The sequence below is a fragment of the Lynx rufus genome, unplaced genomic scaffold (genome assembly GCF_022079265.1).
Source record: "Lynx rufus isolate CCGP_SWC_20201006 ecotype Redwood Valley unplaced genomic scaffold, mLynRuf1.p SCAF_40, whole genome shotgun sequence".
Classification (NCBI taxonomy): domain Eukaryota; kingdom Metazoa; phylum Chordata; class Mammalia; order Carnivora; family Felidae; genus Lynx; species Lynx rufus.
This window is the reverse complement of record NW_025814857.1, coordinates 2,888,225-2,905,791: the sequence shown is the minus strand read 5'-3', so window position 1 is coordinate 2,905,791 and position 17,567 is coordinate 2,888,225. Positions and strand designations below refer to the sequence as shown.

Below are 17,567 nucleotides of genomic sequence, written 5' to 3'. Positions count from 1 at the left end.
ACCAGTTTACAATGATATGTAGTTACTTGTTGTAGATCACCTCCCTCTGTTCCCATTAGTCTTTTTAAAAAAATTTTTTTAATGTTTATTATTTTTGAGAGAGAGAGGGAGACAGAGAGCAAGCACGGAAGGGGCAGAGAGACAGGGAGACACAAAATGAGAAGCAGGCTCTAAGCTCTGAGCTGTCAGCACAGAGCCTGATGCGGGGCTCGAACTCACAGACCGCGAGATCATGACCTAAGCTGTAGTCGGCTACCCAACTGACTGAGCCACCCAGGCGCCCCTGTTCCCATTAGTCTTGAACAACTTCAGAGCAGAGACTTCCTTTCTCATTTTTTTTCTTTTAAAAAATGTTTTATGTATTTTTGAGAGCATGCAAGCGGGGGAGGGGCAGAGAGAGGGGGCCAGAGGATCCGAAGCAGGCTCTGTGCTGACAGTAGTGAGCCTGATGTGGGGCTTGAACTCACAAACCCTGAGATCATGACTGAGCCAGAGTTGGACACTTAACCAACTGGGCCACCCAGGCACCCCCACTTTCTCATTTTTATACATTCCATACATTGTAGGCACTCAAACAGTTAAATTTTAAATTAGATTCATGGTTTTTGTGTGTCAGTGCCCTGTGATCTTTTTTCTCCCCCTCTGGAAAAATCTGTATGTATGTAAAGAAAGCATTATTTTTGTCCTGCTACTTGATTCTCTGTATAGAACCGTGCTATTTTTATCTACTCTTGTGTTCATTTCCATAGTTTCTAGTTTCCTTAGGAATTTTATCTACTTTATCTGTGATGATTTAACAGTAGCGTGTAGAAGCTAACAGTGAAAATATCTCTGTATATTCTTAAAAGAAAAATTGTCACGTTATTGCCATATTCTATGGCCATGTTGCTAAGTTTTCATTGTTTATGCTTTCATTGTTAGTCATTTTAGTATTTTAATGCTTTATCTTTAAAATCCATCAAATTACTGTACTAGTAAACTGCTTCTCTTGTCCCACCCAGACATGATAAACCTTTGTTATCTCTTTTCCTGTAGTTGGTTTGACTTTTGATACTGGTTGCAAATGTGACTCTTGAATGCAACAGATTTAGGTTTTATTTTTTAATCCACTAAATGAACTTTCTTATTGTAGGTCTGTGGTAGGCAGAATAATGATCCCCCCAAATATGCCCACATCCTAATTCTAGGAACCTGGAAATATATTCCATTATATGGCAAAGAGGAATTAATGTCACAGATGGAATTAAGGTTGCCAATCAGCTGACCTGACAATAAGGAGATTGTTCTGAATTCTCTGCCTAGGCCCATTATTGCAGGTCTTAAATGTGGAAGAGAGAGGCAGAAGAGGAGGTCAGAGTGAGTCAATGTAAGGAGGACTGGGCTCTCTACTGCTGGCTTTGAAACTGGAGCAAGGGGCCATGAGCCAAGGGGCTGCACAACAGCCTCTAGAAGCTGGTAAGGCAGAGCAACAGTCTCTCCTGGAGCCTCCAGTAAGATCACAGCTCTGGTGGCACCTTGATTTTAGCCCAGTGAGAACCACTTCAGACTTCTGATGTCTGGAACAGTAAAGATAATAAATTTATGCATTTTAAGCCACTAGATTGGTGGTAACTTTGCATGACAACAATAGAAGAGTAATACAAGAACATTTCTTCCTACTTATATTTTTTCAACCCCAGTATTTGAATTAGGAATTATATTTTTGTATTATTATTTGTCCTCTTGTAAGTTTCTTGCTTCTATTTTTCATTTTTCATGTAAGAGACCTAGAACTCTTAATTTCCTTTTAAATTACATCAAAAATTATAAAATAATCACTTTCCCAACATTTTAAACATTTTTGTACTTCTGTTTCCATTATTTCTACTCTTTTCTTTAATTAAATAAAAAAATCCTCTCCTTTAGAGAAGATCATGAATTTAGCTTAGAGGGTTTACTCTCCCACCACCTCATTTATTTTTTGTTTATAGTTTGAAACTCTAGAAAAATTTTACCTCTACATATTATTTAATTTACCTGTGAATCCTCTGTTTATCATTGTCCTCACATTTGCTGATGTTTGAATTCACTTATTTTTTTAAAAAATATTCTGTTTTCAAGTCCGTTGTTTCTGGTAATAATAGGTATAGCCACAGGTTTGGGTTGACAAATTGGTTCTGGTTTTCTAGATTTTGCACTATCCCCCTGCGCGTTAGAGGGAAAAAGTTGCCTCTGCTGGTTCCTGTCTCTGTGGCGATGACTCCATTTCTGTGAGCTCATGAGTCCCCATCAAGCCCTTTCCTTCTCCGGAGTCTAGTGGTGAAGTCATTCTTGCCTTGGCATCTTTCAGTGGTAGCTCTCTTGTCTTTGTGACAGCTTGAAAAACATCCTTTGGTTTTGAGCATTGATCATAATTAACATGTATTTAGTGCAGTGGTTATCAAACCATTTTCCACAGACACCTTGGCGGGGGGGGGGTCCTTGAGAACCTTTTAGGGGTCTGTGAGGTCACAACTATTTTCATAACACTAAGATGTTCTTTGCCTCTCTCTGGGTTGACATTTGCACCAATGCTACAAAAGCAGTGGTGGGTAGACTGTTGGAACCTGAGCACAAATCAAGCTGGTGACACGAAACTGTATTAGTAGTCTTTGGAGTCTTCACTGCAGTACGCTTACAGTTCAAACAGCCAGCTTCACGTAAGGATGTCCTTAATAAAGCATACAAAAATACCAGTCTCACTAAATAGTGACCCTTGAGTACACGTCCATTTTAATATTCTGTGTGACAAAATAGGAAGAAGGCAGAAAGGCTGTCTGCTGTACAGTGCTTGACTCAAGGAACAGCACTTATGTGCATGGGCTGCAAGATGCCTTTTTTCACGGAACACCATTTTTACCTGGAAGGACAGCTAACACACAAGACTACGGCTATTTGTATTAGGGCATTTGGCAGACATTTTTCTTGAAAATACAAGTGAACCTGTAACTTGGAAACAGCACTGATAACACAATAAACACAAATCTAATTTAAAATGTAAAAAAACTGTTGGAGTGCCTTCAGCGTTTTCAACAAGGAAAACAACTGATGATATTTTTGCAAATAGTAAAATTTGAGCTTTCAAGGGAAAGTCAGAATTTTTTTTTTTAATTTTTTTTTTCAACGTTTATTTATTTTTGGGACAGAGAGAGACAGAGCATGAACGGGGGAGGGGCAGAGAGAGAGGGAGACACAGAATCGAAAGCAGGCTCCAGGCTCTGAGCCATCAACCCAGAGCCTGACGCGGGGCTCAAACTCACGGACCGCGAGATCGTGACCTGGCTGAAGTCGGACGCTTAACCGACTGCGCCACCCAGGCGCCCCGGGAAAGTCAGAATTTTTGAAAAGTTTTATCTATCCCCGTGAACTTGACAGCCTCCCGATACTTACATATTTCTTTTTTATTTTATTTTTTAACATTTACTTATTATTGAGAAACAGAGACAGAGCATGAGCATGGGAGGGGCAGAGAGGAGGGGAAACACAGAATCCCAAGCAGGCTCCAGGTTCTGAGCTATCAGCACAGAGCCCAACACAGGGCTCAGACTCACAAAGCGTGAGATCATGACCTGAGCCAAAGTCGGCTGCTTAACTGAGCCACCCAGGCGCCCCAACCAATACCGACATATTTCTGATGAAATGAGTTGTGACAATAACTACTGTGATCTTGCCTTGGTACAGTGAAGTGTGTCAACATTTGAAAGATCCTTATTACTTAGTGAACTACTATTTTTCAATCAGCCTACATGGTATCATGATTTTGCAGGGATAAAACATTCATCCAAAGTGCAAGAGAGACCAATGGATTTTAATGTACAGCCTACAAGAAGTTCACTGACAGGGTTTCAGATTTCACATCACAGTTAGCCTTCAGGAAACTACCACTGTTTGACTTTTGGCATCCTGTCAAATAATATCCACCATTATCTGAAAGAGCTGTTAAAATGTTCCATTCTTTTCTAACTACAGATCTCTGTGAGGCCAGATTTTCTTCATATGCTTGCGCCAAAACAGCATATTATAATAGAATGAATACAGATGTGGGTATGAAAATCTCGGTGTCCTTTATGATGCCAGACATTTAAAACATTTTCAAAACTGTACAAATTTTGAAAAATAGTGTTTTTTCATTAAAATTACGTTATGTATGTTAATATATGAGTTTATTGTAATTTTAAATGAATTAATAAATATTTCAAAAATAGCCATTTCAAAATCCGATACAGTAAATAACAATAGGTAAACGATAGAAACAAAGCTCATTGGGTTCCTCAGTAACTTTTCAGAATGTAAAGGAATCCTGATACAAAAGATTTTGAGAAGGGCACCTGGGTGGCTCGGTTGGTTAAGCAGCTGACTTTGGTTCAGGTCATGATCTCATGGTTCATGAGTTCAAGCCCTGCATTGCTGTATGCTGACAGCTCAGAGCCTGGAGCCTGCTTCGGATTCTGTGTTACCCCTCTCTCTTTCCCTGCCCGTCCCCCATTTGTCCTCTGTCTCTCTCTGTCTCTCAAAACTGAATAAATGTTAAAAATTTTTTTTAATTAAAAAGAAGATTTTCAGAGCCACGAATGTACTACTTTACACAAAGCACTTTTCGGATTCATTATCTTGTATTCACAACCACCTTACTGATTTTATAGACAAGAATACTGTGACACAAAAAGGCTGTATACATATTCTAGTTAGCAACCTTTCCAAATCTGATAGTCTTCCCACTGTAGTTTACATTCTTGAAGGTCTGCTTCTGAGCTGAGTTTTATAGGTCCCAATCCTTACAGCCTCCCCCTTTTTTTCCAGTTGAAGTTTCTTATGTTGTTTTTCATAATGCAGGTGCAGTACATGTACCTTGAAAAAAGTCAGGAATCATAAACAAGAATGTAAAGACTATCCTTAATCCTCCCTGCTGGAGATCATTCTTAATTCTCAGTGTGTATCTATCCAGATGCTTTTCCAAGAATGTTGAATTATCAGTATAATGTCAGTAGTAAAAGGACTCTGGGGTCAAATAGCAAATAGATCTTAGTTTGAATCCAGCCCTGTGCATTGTGAGCTGCTTGGACAAGTTATTTAACATCTAAGCCTTCATTCCTCATCTGCGAAATGGGAGTAGTGAAAACTCCTCCTTTGCAGAGTTGCTGTGAGGCTTAAGTGAGGCAATGTGTGAAAAGCAGCATAGTATTGACGTGTCATAAGCGTCCAGTAAATGTCAGCTATTGATGTTGCTGTGCATGCCCAGATTGATAGATATACTGGCTTTATTGAAATATATTTTACATGCAGTAAAATTTACCCTTTTTTAGTGCACAGTCCTGTGCATTTTAATCCATGTATTTGTGGATATGTGGATAACCCAAAGATACAGAACAGGTCCATCACTGCAAAAAATTCCCTCATGTCCCTTTATAGTCAGATTTCCCCGCCAACACAGCCACTGGCAACCACACAGATGTATTTTCTGTATCTATACTTTTGCCTTTTCCAGAACATCAACTAAATGGAGTCGTGCGGTATGTTGTGTTTTCAGTTTGAGTTGTTTTACTCAACAGAGTGCACTTGAGGCATGCATCCTTGCTTCGTTCCCTTTTACTGCTGATTAGTAAGTACTCCAGTGAACAGATATACGACAGTTGGTTTAACCATTCACCAGCTGATGGACATTTGGGTTGGTGCCAGTGGCTATTATAAATAAAGCTGCTTTGAGAATTCAAATACAAGTTTTTGTGTGTACATATGCTTTTCATTTTCTTGAGTAAATACCTAGGCATGGGATTGCAAGGCCATAGAGTAAGTGTGTACTTAACTTTATAAGAAACTGCTCAAGTGTTTTCTAAAGTGGCTGTGCTGTTTCGCATTCCCACCAGCAATATTTGAGGGTCTCAGTTGTTCTACATCCTTAGCAACAGTTGTCAAAGTTGATCATCTTAATTTTAGCCATGGTGGGGAGTGTGTTGTTTTATCTTGTTGTATTGCATTGATATTGTATTTCTTTAGTGCCTGAAAATATTGAATATCTTTTCATGTGCTTATTTGCCTTTTATAACTTCTCTGATGGAGTGTCCTTATTATTTTTTTTTTTGCTGATTTTAATCAGATTGTTTTCTCATTTTATAGTTGTAAAAGTTCTTTATATGTACTGGATTCAGGTACTTTGTCAGATACATGTTTTCAGAATGTGTTCTCCCAGTTTGTGGCTTGGGTTTTCATTTTTTTAATTGACTTAAATTTTTTTTATTGTTTATTTTAATTTTGAGAGAGACAGAGCACGCAGGGGAGGGGCAAAGAGAGAGGGAGACACAGAATCCAAAGCAGGCTCCAGGCTCTAGGCTGTCAGCACAGAGCCCGACACGGGGCTCAAACTCACAGACCATGAGATCATGACCTGAGCCGAAGTTGGGCACTTAACTGTCTGAGCCACACAAGCACCGCTTTAATTGTCTCTTTTGGAGATTAAAAGTTTTTAATTTGGAATAAGTCCAGTTTTGTATTCCATCTAAGAAATCTTTTCCTAACTCTAGGTGACAAGTAGTTTTTCCTTCTGTGTTTTCTAGATGTTTTATAGTTTTGGCTATAACATGGAGGTCTGATCCATTTCACATAATGCTTGTATATGCTGTGAGGGTAAGAGTCTAGGTGCATTTTCTTCATCTTTCCAGTTGTTTCAGCACCATTTGTTGGAACACAGTCCTCACTCCATTGAATTGCCTTGGCAGCTTTGTCAAAAATTAACTGACCATATATGTATGAGTCTGTTTTTGTATTCTTTTCTGTTCTCTGTGTCTCTCCTGATGCTAATACCACATTGTCTTGATTATTGTAGTTTTACAATAAGCCTTAAAAGCATGTAGTATACGTTCTCCAACTTTATTCTTTCTCACCATTGTTTTCCCCTTTATGAGTCCTTTCATTTTCATATAACTTTTAGAATCAGTGTATCAGTTTCTACAAGGGATTTTCATTGAAATTATATTGAATCTGTAGAATAATTTGGTGAGCATGGTAGGCTAAATAATGATTGCCAAAGATAACCACTTTCCTAATCCATGGAACCTGTGAATATTACCTTCTAAGGCAAAAAGGTGAATATTAGCTTATGTCCCAAAAGATGTGACTCGGTTAAAGATCTTGAGATGGGGAGAGTATCCTGGATTATCTAGGTGGATCCTAAATGCAATCATGGGTTTCCATGAAAGCAATGTGATGTGAGCAGAGGAAAAGATTTGAAGACGCTGCACTGCTGGTTTTAATGATGGAGGAAGGGGCCTAAGGAGTGAAAGGAATACAGTTATAGAAACGGGGAAAGGCAAGAAATGGATTCTCCCCTAGTCTCCAGAGGGAGCGGGCCCTGTGACACCTTAGTTTTAACCTAGCGAAACCCATTTTGGACCTCTGGCCTCCATCCACAACTATAAGAGAATAAATGTGTGTTGTTTTAAGCCACCGAGTTGGTGGTAATTTGCTATAGCAACCATAGGAAATTAATACACAGTGTGTGCAAACTTTAACAATATCGAATTTTCTAATCTATAAGCATGGGATCTCTCTCCATTTACTTAGATCGTTTTTTTTTAAATAAAATTTATTGTCAAATTGGTTTCCATACAACACCCAGTGCTCATCCCAACAGGTGCCCTCCTCCCTGCCCATCACCTACTTTTCTCTCTCCCTCACCCCCCATCAACCCTCAGTTTGTTCTCAGTCCTTGAGTCTCTTGTGGTTTGCCTCCCTCCCTCTCTGTAACTTTTTTTTTCCCCCTTCCCCTCCCCCGTGGTCTTCTGTTAAGTTTCTCAAGATCCACATATGAGTGAAAACATATGGTATCTTTAATTTTTCTTGGTAGTGTTTGGTAGGTTTCAGCGTACAAGTCTTGCACATATTTTGTTACATTTATTTCAGTATTTCATATTTTGATGATGTTTGTAAATGGCAGTTTTTTTCATGAACGTTTAATTTTAGAATAGTTTTAGATTTATAGGAAAGTTGTAAATGATAGGTTTAAAAAACATCTCAGGGTCCACTTTTTAATTGCTGGCAAACAGAAATGCAGTAATATTTTTTTGTACAAATTGCCTTGTATCCTGAAACCTTGATAAATTCACTTATTTGATTTGGAAGTGTTTTGTTTTATTTTGTTTTTGGTAGATTAGCTAGGATTTTCAACATAGATAATCATGTTGTCTGCAAATATTAGATGTACTCCTTCCTTTCAACTCTTTACCCCTTTTATTTCTCTTTCTTGAATTATGGTTATGGCAGGGACCTCCAGTACAAGGTTGAATAGATGTACTTGCCTTGTTTCTAATCTTAGGGGAAGTATTTAGTCTTGCAGCATTAAACATTATTTTCATAGATATCCTTCTCTTCCTAATTTATGTCAAATTCTTTTTCTGAAACTATTGAGATAATCATATGTTTTTTCTTTTTCATTCTATTAATGCAATGAATTACATTAATTGGTTTCAAATGTTAAGCCAAGCTTACAATCTTGACTAAACCACACTTAGTCATACTGTAATATCCTTTTTATATAGTGCTGGATTCAATTTGATAAATTTTTAAGGATTTTGCATCTATGTTCATGAAGGATATTGGTTTATAGTTTTCTTTTTTGGTCAGGTTTTGGTATCAGGGTAATGCTAGCCTCATAAAATAAATTTGGAAATATCCCCCTCCTATCTTTCTCTGTAAGAATTTGCAAAAAATTGGTACTATTTATTCTTTATGTATTTGATAGATTTTTTTTCAGAGCCTAAAATTTTCTTTGTGAGAAGGATTTTTTTTCCAATATATGAAGTTTATTGTCAAATTGGTTTCCATACAACACCCAGTGCTCATCCCAAAATGTGCCCTCCTCAATACCCATCACCCACCCTCCCCTCCCTCCCACCCCCCATCAACCCTCACTTTGTTCTCAGCTCTTAAGAGTCTCTTATGCTTTGGCTTTCTTCCACTCTAACCTCTTTTATTTTTTTTTCCTTCCCCTCCCCCATGGGTTTCTGTTAAGTTTTTCAGGATCCACATAAGAGTGAAACCATACGGTATCTGTCTTTCTCTGTATGGCTTATTTCACTTAGCATAACACTCTCCAGTTCCATCCATGTTGCTACAAAGGGCCATATTTCATTCTTATGTGAGAAGGATTTTAACTACAGTTTTAGTTTATTCAATAGATACAGACATGTGATATTTCATCTGGTGTGAACTTTGATAATGTCTCAAGAAATTTACTTGCATAAAGATGTTCATAATATCCCCTTCTAATCCCTGTAATGTTTGTAGGATTTGTGGTAATGTCCCTGCTTTCATTTCTGATATTGGTGATTTTGCCCACTATTTTTTTCTGATCACTCTGACTATAGGTTTACTCTTTTTCTTGATCTTTTCAAGGAACCAGGATTTAGTTTCATTGATTTTTCTGCACTTATATTTATCATTTCCTTCCTTCTGCTTACTTTTTAAAGTTTCCTTCTCTTCCTAGTTTCTTAAGGTGCACCTTAGAACGTTGACTTTATGTTTTTTCTAACGAAAGCATTTGATGCTATAAATTGCCCTTAAGTACCGCTTTAGCCGTATCTCACAGATTTTAGTAAGTTGTGTTTCCACTTTTCATTTATTCTGGAATTTTCAAATTCTCCTTGTGGTTTTTTACTTTACTTATGGATTATTTAGAACCATGTTGTTTAATTTGCAAGCATTTTGAGAATTTTCAAGGTATCTTTCTGTTGTTGATTTTTGGTTTAATTTCATTGTGTATAGAGACTTGTTTTTTTTTTTTAATTTTTTAAGTTTATTTATTTTGAGAGAGAGAGAGTGCAAGCAGGGGAAGGGCAGGGAGAGAGGGAGAGAGAGAATCCCAAGCAGGCGCCATGCTGTCAGCACAGAACCCGATTCAGGGCTCAAACTCATGAACCATGAGATCATAACCTGAGCTGAACCAAGTGTTGGACGCTTAACCAACCGAGCCACCCACCCAGGCGCCCCTAGAGATTTACTTTGTATGATTTTGATTCTTTTAAATTTCTTGAGTCTTGTTTTATGACCCAGATTTCAGCCTGTCTTGGTGAATATTCCATGTGCATTTGAAAGGAATTTCTGTTCTGCTGTTATGGGAGGAATGCTTTATCAGTATCAATTAGGTCATGTTTGTTAATAGCATTATTGCACTCTTGTGTAACCTTAGTAATTTCTATGTGTTCTGTCAGTTGTTTAGAGAGAAATGTTAATTTCCAATAATAATTGTGGATTTTTCTATTTTTCCTTTATTTTCTGCATGCATTTTGAAGCATTATTAGGTACATAAATATTTACAGTTGTTAGATCCTCTGACAAATTGACCTCTTTATTGTTATTAACTGCCCCTATTTGTCGCTGGTAATATTCCTTGTTCAAAAATATACCTTGTCTTATATTGTGGTAGGCAAAGTGGCTCCCCAAAGATATCCAGGCCCTAAACCATGGAACCTGGGACTGTTATGTTACATGGTAAGGGAGACTTTGCAGAAGTATCTAAGGTGACAGTATTAGTTTCTGTTGTTTCCATGACAAATTGCCACAGGTTTAGTGTCTCAAAACTACACAGAACTCATTATCTTACATTTCTGTGGGTCAGAAGTACAGGTACAGCAGGGCTAAGTTGGATTTTCTGCTTAGAGTCTCACAAGGCCAAAATCAAGGTGTTGGCAGGGCCACATTCCTTTCTAGGGCTCTGGGGATTAATCTGCTTCCAGACTCATTTGGGTTGTTGTCAGAATTTAGTTCCTTGCAGTTGTAGGGCTGAAGACTCCAATGTTCTTTTTTTTTTTTTTATGAATTCAACAGCACTTTACTTATTTTATTTTTATTTTATTTTTTATCATGTTTTTTAATATGAAATTTATTGTCAAATTGGTTTCCATACAACACCCAGTGCTCATCCCAACATCAATAGCCAAATTATGGAAAGAGCCTAAATGTCCATCAACTGATGAATGGATAAAGAAATTGTGGTTTATATACACAATGGAATACTACGTGGCAATGAGAAAGAATGAAATATGGCCTTTTGTAGCAATGTGGATGGAACTGGAGAGGGTTATGCTAAGTGAAATAAGTCATACAGAGAGAGACAGATACCATATGTTTTCACTCTTATGTGGATCCTGAGAAACTTAACAGAAGACTCCAGTGTTCTTGCTGGCTGTCAGCAGGGGTCATTTTCAACTTCTAGAATCTGCCTGCATTCCTTGGCTCATGGCTCCCTTCCTCCATCTTCAAAGCCAGCAAAGACAGGTCGAGTCCTTCTCATGTTTAGAATCATTCTGACTTCCCCTTCGGCCTCATCTCTCCTCTTCTGCTGTCTCTCTCTGAATCACTCTTATGCCTCCTTTTCTGCTTTTAAGGATTCATATAATCACATTGGGCTCACCTGGATAATCCCCAATATTTTAAGGTCACCTGATTAATAATTCCATCTACAAAGTCCTTTCATGGCAGTACCTAGATTAGTATTTGATCGAATAAACAGAGGACAGGAATCTTGGGGGGCATGTTTATAATTCTGCCTACCAAAGTTATGGACTTGATGACAGGAATAGTATCCTGATTATCCAGGTGGACCCAATCTAATCACATGAGCTCTTAAGCAAAGAACCTTCTATGGAAGCAGGAGCAATATGGCAGAAGGGGAAGTCAGAAGAATTCTAAGCATGAGAAAGATTCACTGTGCTGTTGCTGGCTTTGGGTTTTAAAGGCTTATGTGCCGGGATCAGAGAGAGACATCTAGGATCTTAAGGGCAGCCCCATGCTGGCAGTCAGTGAAGAAACTGGGATCTCAGTCCTACAACCACAAGAAAGCAAATTGCCAGCCACCTGAATGATCTTGGAAGTGATTCTTCCCAGAATCCCTTGATAAGAATCCAGCCAACCGACATGTTGACTTCAGCCTTATGAACATCTGAGCAGTGAAACCAACCAAGCCTGTCTGGACTTCTGACATACACAACTGTGAGATAATAAACTTGTATTGTTTTAACCTGCTAAGTTTGTGATAATGTGTTATAGCAACAATAGAAGATGAAAACAGATATTACTATACCACTGCAGCTTTCTTTTGGTCAGTATTTGCTTGGTATAAATTTTCTCTGTCCTTTTAGTTTTAATCTGTGATTTTATCGATTCATGACATAGGTTTCTTATAGATAGCATATAGTTGTCCTGCTTTTTAATCCAATGTGACCATCTTTACCTTTTAACTGGTAGACCATTTACACTTACTGTGATTGTCAGTAGGGTAGGGTTTTAACTACCTCTTGCTGAACCCTGGGAACTGCCTCTAGGCAGTAAGCTGGAGCATTAATAAAGTTTATTTTCTTCCTTCCTTCCTCCCTCCCTCCCTCCCTGTCATCACAGTCCTTTGTTGTCCGTTGTCCAGTATCTGATAACTGTTGTTTCATATATTTTGTCCAGTCTGTTGTTTAAGGTTGGAAGAAAAACCCCATTCCTCTTACTTCATTAAAGCTGGAAATAGAAGACCTCAACAATGTAATTTCTAACTATTTTAAGGACATTATCTTCAGGAAATCCCTTTTATGGGAAATGTGTATGTGTGTGTGTGTGTGTGTGTGTGAGAGAGAGAGAGAGCGCATGAGAGTGAGTGCGAGAGAGAAATCTATTCAGTCACAGAAATTATAATACATGTACTAAAATGTTACTGTATCTGAACATTGAAGATTAAAAATGTCATGCCTTTTTAAAAATAGAATCAAATAATTAGTGACAAAACTTGACCATATCGTAAACATGTCAACCTTTTTCAGTCTCCATGTCTTGGTACGTCTAGTTCTTTCTGCTTGGAATGCTTCCTCATTTCACAATATTTCTTGCCTGGCAGCTTTCCATATATCTTCTGGAAGTTTCTCTCCTTCTTAGTACCCCCAGACAGAATCCATATTTCTTCTTCTGGGTTTCCATCACTGTCTACCCTAGCACCATTCCAGCACATATCATGTTGTATTATAATTGTGTGTTTCTTTTAAGAAAAATTTTAATGCTTTTATTTATTTTTGAGAGAGAGAAAGAGACAGAGCACCAGCAGGGTAGGGGCAGAGAGAGAGAGAGGGAGACACAAAATCCGAAGCAGGCTCCAGGCTCTGAGCTGTCAGCACAGAGCCCAATGCGGGGCTCGAACCCATGAACCGTGAGATCATGACCTTAGCCAAAGTCAGATGCTTAACCGTCTGAGCCACCCAGGCACCCCATACAGTGACGTGTTTCTGTGTGGACTCTCTCCTACCAGGAAGCCCTAGAAAGCAGGGAACTTATTTTAGTCTTCTTTATGTGTCCCTTATCCCCTAACACACAGTGTATGTCTACTGCATAGAACCTTTCAATAAACAATTGTTGAATTAGTGACTCTTTACACATGCTCAAAAATACTGTTCTTACTCTCCCTTTCAGTATCACATATTTGTAAAAGTGAGTCCTCTTTAATCATTTTACTTTTCTCCTAGTAAATTCCTCATCTATGCCTGTCTCCTGCTGTTCTCTGTGCTGCTGGCCCTTCGTCTGGATGGCATCATTCAGTGGAGTTACTGGGCTGTTTTTGCTCCAATATGGCTGTGGAAGTTGATGGTCATTGTTGGAGCCTCAGTTGGAACTGGAGTCTGGGCACGAAATCCCCAATATCGGTAATACTGCTTTATAAAACTGATTGGTCTCTTCCCTAAGGGAGCAATATCTTGTTTTTCACTTTTAATTAAATAAGCACTATTTTTTTCTACCTATCCAGGGTTTTATAAGAACCATAATATAGGCAAACTGGGTTCTAGCCTAAGTACTTTTCTAAATTAGTTGTTGGATATGCATTTTTTACATATAAGCAGTGTTTTTTGGGGTGCTTAAGGTCCTAGCTGGCCCACAATAGGCAATGTAAACTAAAATGCATCCAAAATATCGAACTGTTACACCATGCTAAACTAGGAAGTATAAGACTATCATGTTTGCAAGAGCAGTTCTACAAAACAAAGTCCTGGCTTTGGTCACCAGGGAGCTATCAGTCTCCAATTCAGTCCCAGAGCTGGGGTTCGCCTTGTCCCAATCCCCTGGTCCTGGGGTTTTAGGGCTGTTAGTGGTGTGGGTGAGGTGGTTTGGCTGGGAAACAGTGAGTCCCTGAGACAGGGAAAGTTGAGGCCCAGATGCCGTGAAGGAGAGCAGAGCATTTGGGAGCCAGGAAGAGGGGTCACCTTTACCCTCAACTCCCCTGAGCCTTTCTTGGCTGCCTCAGCTAGTCCAGGTTCCTGGAGTCGGCTCCCTCTGCTGTGCAGCCTAGGTTGCTGGGGCCTGGAGAGTCTCTTCTCCCTCACAGAGACCGGCACTTCAGAAAGGAAAAAGGGGGACTGGGGGGAGGGCTGTTCTCAGCCTTTGCCAGGCAGAGGGGGAGGGCAGGAGTGCCCAGCGGACAGGCAGGGCACATTCAGCTGCTTGTGAGAAAAGTGCAGGAGGTGTTTCAGTCTTGATCAACTTTAAAAATAAGATTTAGCCCATTAGCACATATGCATCTAAGAACTTTAAAACAGTCCTACAAAGAGCCTTGGCAGATGGGAGACATTTGTGTGCAGTTGTTTTAAAGTCCTTAGACTTCCTTTATTTTTGAAGATTACTTGTGCAGCTGGCAAATCTTTTCTTTTTTATGAGATATTTTCAGATGTCTAATGTTTACGACTCAAAGATTGAAAAGTTAAATAACTAAACATTTTAGATTCCACTGATTGATATTTAGAAGCTATTTGAGCTTTGCCCTAGTGGTTTAATTTACGATGTTTTTTTTTTTTAATTTTTTATATTAAATATAACTTATTGTCAAATTGGTTTCCATAGAACACCCAGGGCTCATCCCAACAGGTGGTTTAGAGCAAGGAAAGGAATTATATGCGTGTGGTTGAGTGTCGTGAATGTTGGGGCATGGTCATTCTGGTGTTATCATTATCCAGTGGAAAGTTCTTGGTTCCCATAGAAGTAACCACTGGCTTCCTTTCCAGGTATATTTTCACCAAGAAGATACATCATAAATGTTTACCTGTATTTTGAATGAAATGTTCTCGGCTTTGCAGATGCTTTTGTAAGCATTTTCTTGATTAGCAGCCTTATTCTTTTTCAGTTTTCAATCAGAGCATTTCCTCCATGGTACGTAAACAGCTAGGTAAACTGATTTTGTTTAAAAACAGTTTTCACTGTTCTTATTTCTCTTTCATCTGCAGGTGTTAATTCATCCCAGTGGAAGAGAAAGGAAAACAAAAAGGCATTCATAATTTTATTTGCATTTTAAAATAGCACCTAACAATAATTGCTATATTTTCTTGAACTATCACCCACGCTGATTCATAAAGCTAGTTATTTTTATAGTGTTGCATGAAATGTGATTTACATGGTTTTTAATTCATTGAGGAATGAGGATCATGAGATTTAGGGGATAGTTGTCAGTTGTTAGTGGTAGAAGAAATCCGCTTGAATAATCTTGGAAGCAGCTGAATTCAAAGTTGTGAATAAAACCATTTGTGTACATGGTCAGAGAAATAACTGACCATTACTTCTGAGAACATCCTTACCCAGTTAAAACTTTGGTTTGCCTGCAGTGTTCATTTCTTGCCATGTAGTAGTTCTTTGGTGTTTGGAAGATTACATATTAAAGATGAAGTTTAAGTTGGTTTTCTACCTAACTTCCTTCGCTTCCTATCACTACAGTTCATGGTATCAACATAAGTTGGTATTTGGCCTGGACTGCTTGCTTGGTTTGAAGATTCTGAACTGAGACTATTTTTCTTCTTCTTCTTCTTGTGTCCCTTTTTAGAGCAGAAGGAGAAACATGTGTGGAGTTTAAAGCCATGCTAATTGCAGTGGGCATCCACTTGCTCCTGTTGATGTTCGAAGTTCTGGTCTGTGACAGGATTGAAAGAGGAAGCCATTTTTGGCTTCTGGTCTTCATGCCTCTGTTCTTTGTTTCCCCGGTGTCTGTGGCAGCTTGTGTTTGGGGCTTTCGACACGACCGGTCCCTGGAGGTAAGATTTCGTTTATTTGAGAATGTCTTAAACAGGAAATCTGGTCACTTACTGTAATGAAGATCTCTTGCCCTTTGTTAGGAAGAGATGAATCATTAACTCCAGGTGATGATATGTAAGGAAGCAAAAGGACGATGGAAATAATCATGGTTCTGTTTCTTGGCTTAGAGCGCTGGCTCTTCACCCAGGCCATCAGGCTTCATCCAGCGTCACAGCTCGCCCCAGCCACCCGTGGTAGTCAGGCTTCTCCTGAGAAACAGAACCAATAAGAGAAGTGGGGAAGGGGAGAAGGAAGGGAGCAAAGGAGGGAGACAGAGATAGAGAGACAGACAGAGAGAGAGATCAGTTGTAAGGAGCTGGCTCATGTGTTGGGCGCTGGCAAGCCTGGTGTTCAGAGGTTGTGCCGATAGGCTGAATATGCAGGCTGCCTTGGTGCTACGGCCTTGAGGCAGCATTTCTTCCTCTCCAGGGAGCCTCAGGCCTTCTACCTAATTGGCAAAAGCCACCCACAGTATCGAGGACCACCTTCTTTACTGAAAGGCAATACTTTTCACAGCAATACCTAGACTCGTGCTTGATTAAATAACCGGGTGCCATGTAGCCCAGCCAAACAGACACATAAAACTAACCACCTTGCCACCTCAGACCCCATGATCTAGTACTTCATCTGCTCTCTAGTTAGCTTCAAGCCCTGTTTTTGCCTAGACACAGAGGATACACAGATCAATTAAAAAAGTAATACTAGAAAAACTAATACTAGTATCAAAAATGATGGCAGCTCACATTTGTTGAGCACTTACTGTGTGCCGGGCACTGGGCTAGTCCCTTCCCATGTGGTAGTATCTTATTAAAGATTCACAACAACCCTGCAAAGTAGATGCAGTCATCACCCCTGTCTTCCAGAGAGAGGAAGGAATGTGTTCCTGGCTGTTGGTTAAGGGGCAGGGCTGGGGCCAGGATCCCATGTCAGTCAGCCTGACTCCAGAGCCCGCACCGAACCACACGGAGGCTGAAGGCCCAGAGCCCTATACAGATGAGTCGAGGGGAGAACGAGATGGCTAGGGATGCTCTGTTTTGAGCTGGCTGAGTAAAAAGTAGAGGAAGGGGGATGGCACTTGAGCTGGAAGGCTCAGGGTACGTGAACTTGAGAAAGCACCCACAGAGAGGGAGGGGGAGAGAATAAGACCCTGAGGGACCCCATGGGCACAGGACCCTGAGCACTAGGAAGGGCTTGGTCTGGAACAGGGAGCGCATTCCCCATCCTGGCACTGGGGACAAGGGCACGGGGCAGTGTGGCTGGTAGGCTGGAGCGGCCGCAGGATCTGAGGACCTACTTTCCCCTCCCTGCAGTCCCCCCAGCCTTCACTAACCCGGCTGCTTCGCCGCATGGCCCCCTGGCTGCTTGCCAGGGTATGAAGACTTCATGAGGGAGTGCAGTTAGGAAAAAGACTCCTTGGGGGACAGTAATGGGAGCAAGGCTGGGAAACACCGAGACCCTCCTTGCCCCTGTGCAGCCTA

The 17,567-nt window shown here is 39.9% G+C and overlaps 1 protein-coding gene across 3 annotated transcripts in view; it reads left to right on the top strand.

Annotated features, from left to right (window-relative positions):
* The window catches only part of TMEM185A (transmembrane protein 185A), a 37,933-nt gene that overhangs the window by 8,733 nt on the left and 11,633 nt on the right, over positions 1 to 17,567 (top strand). For 2 of the 3 annotated variants that reach the window (XR_006965491.1, XM_047097743.1), the window contains exons 2-3: positions 13,506 to 13,682; positions 15,842 to 16,049. Coding sequence is in view for 2 of the 3 variants with exons in the window: in XM_047097743.1 (XP_046953699.1) it covers positions 13,506 to 13,682; positions 15,842 to 16,049 (385 nt within the window). In the remaining variant the exon portion in view is untranslated. Of the gene's footprint in view, positions 1 to 13,505; positions 13,683 to 15,032; positions 15,113 to 15,841; positions 16,050 to 17,567 lie in introns of those variants that run through there. The other variant, XM_047097745.1, reaches the window with a different exon arrangement.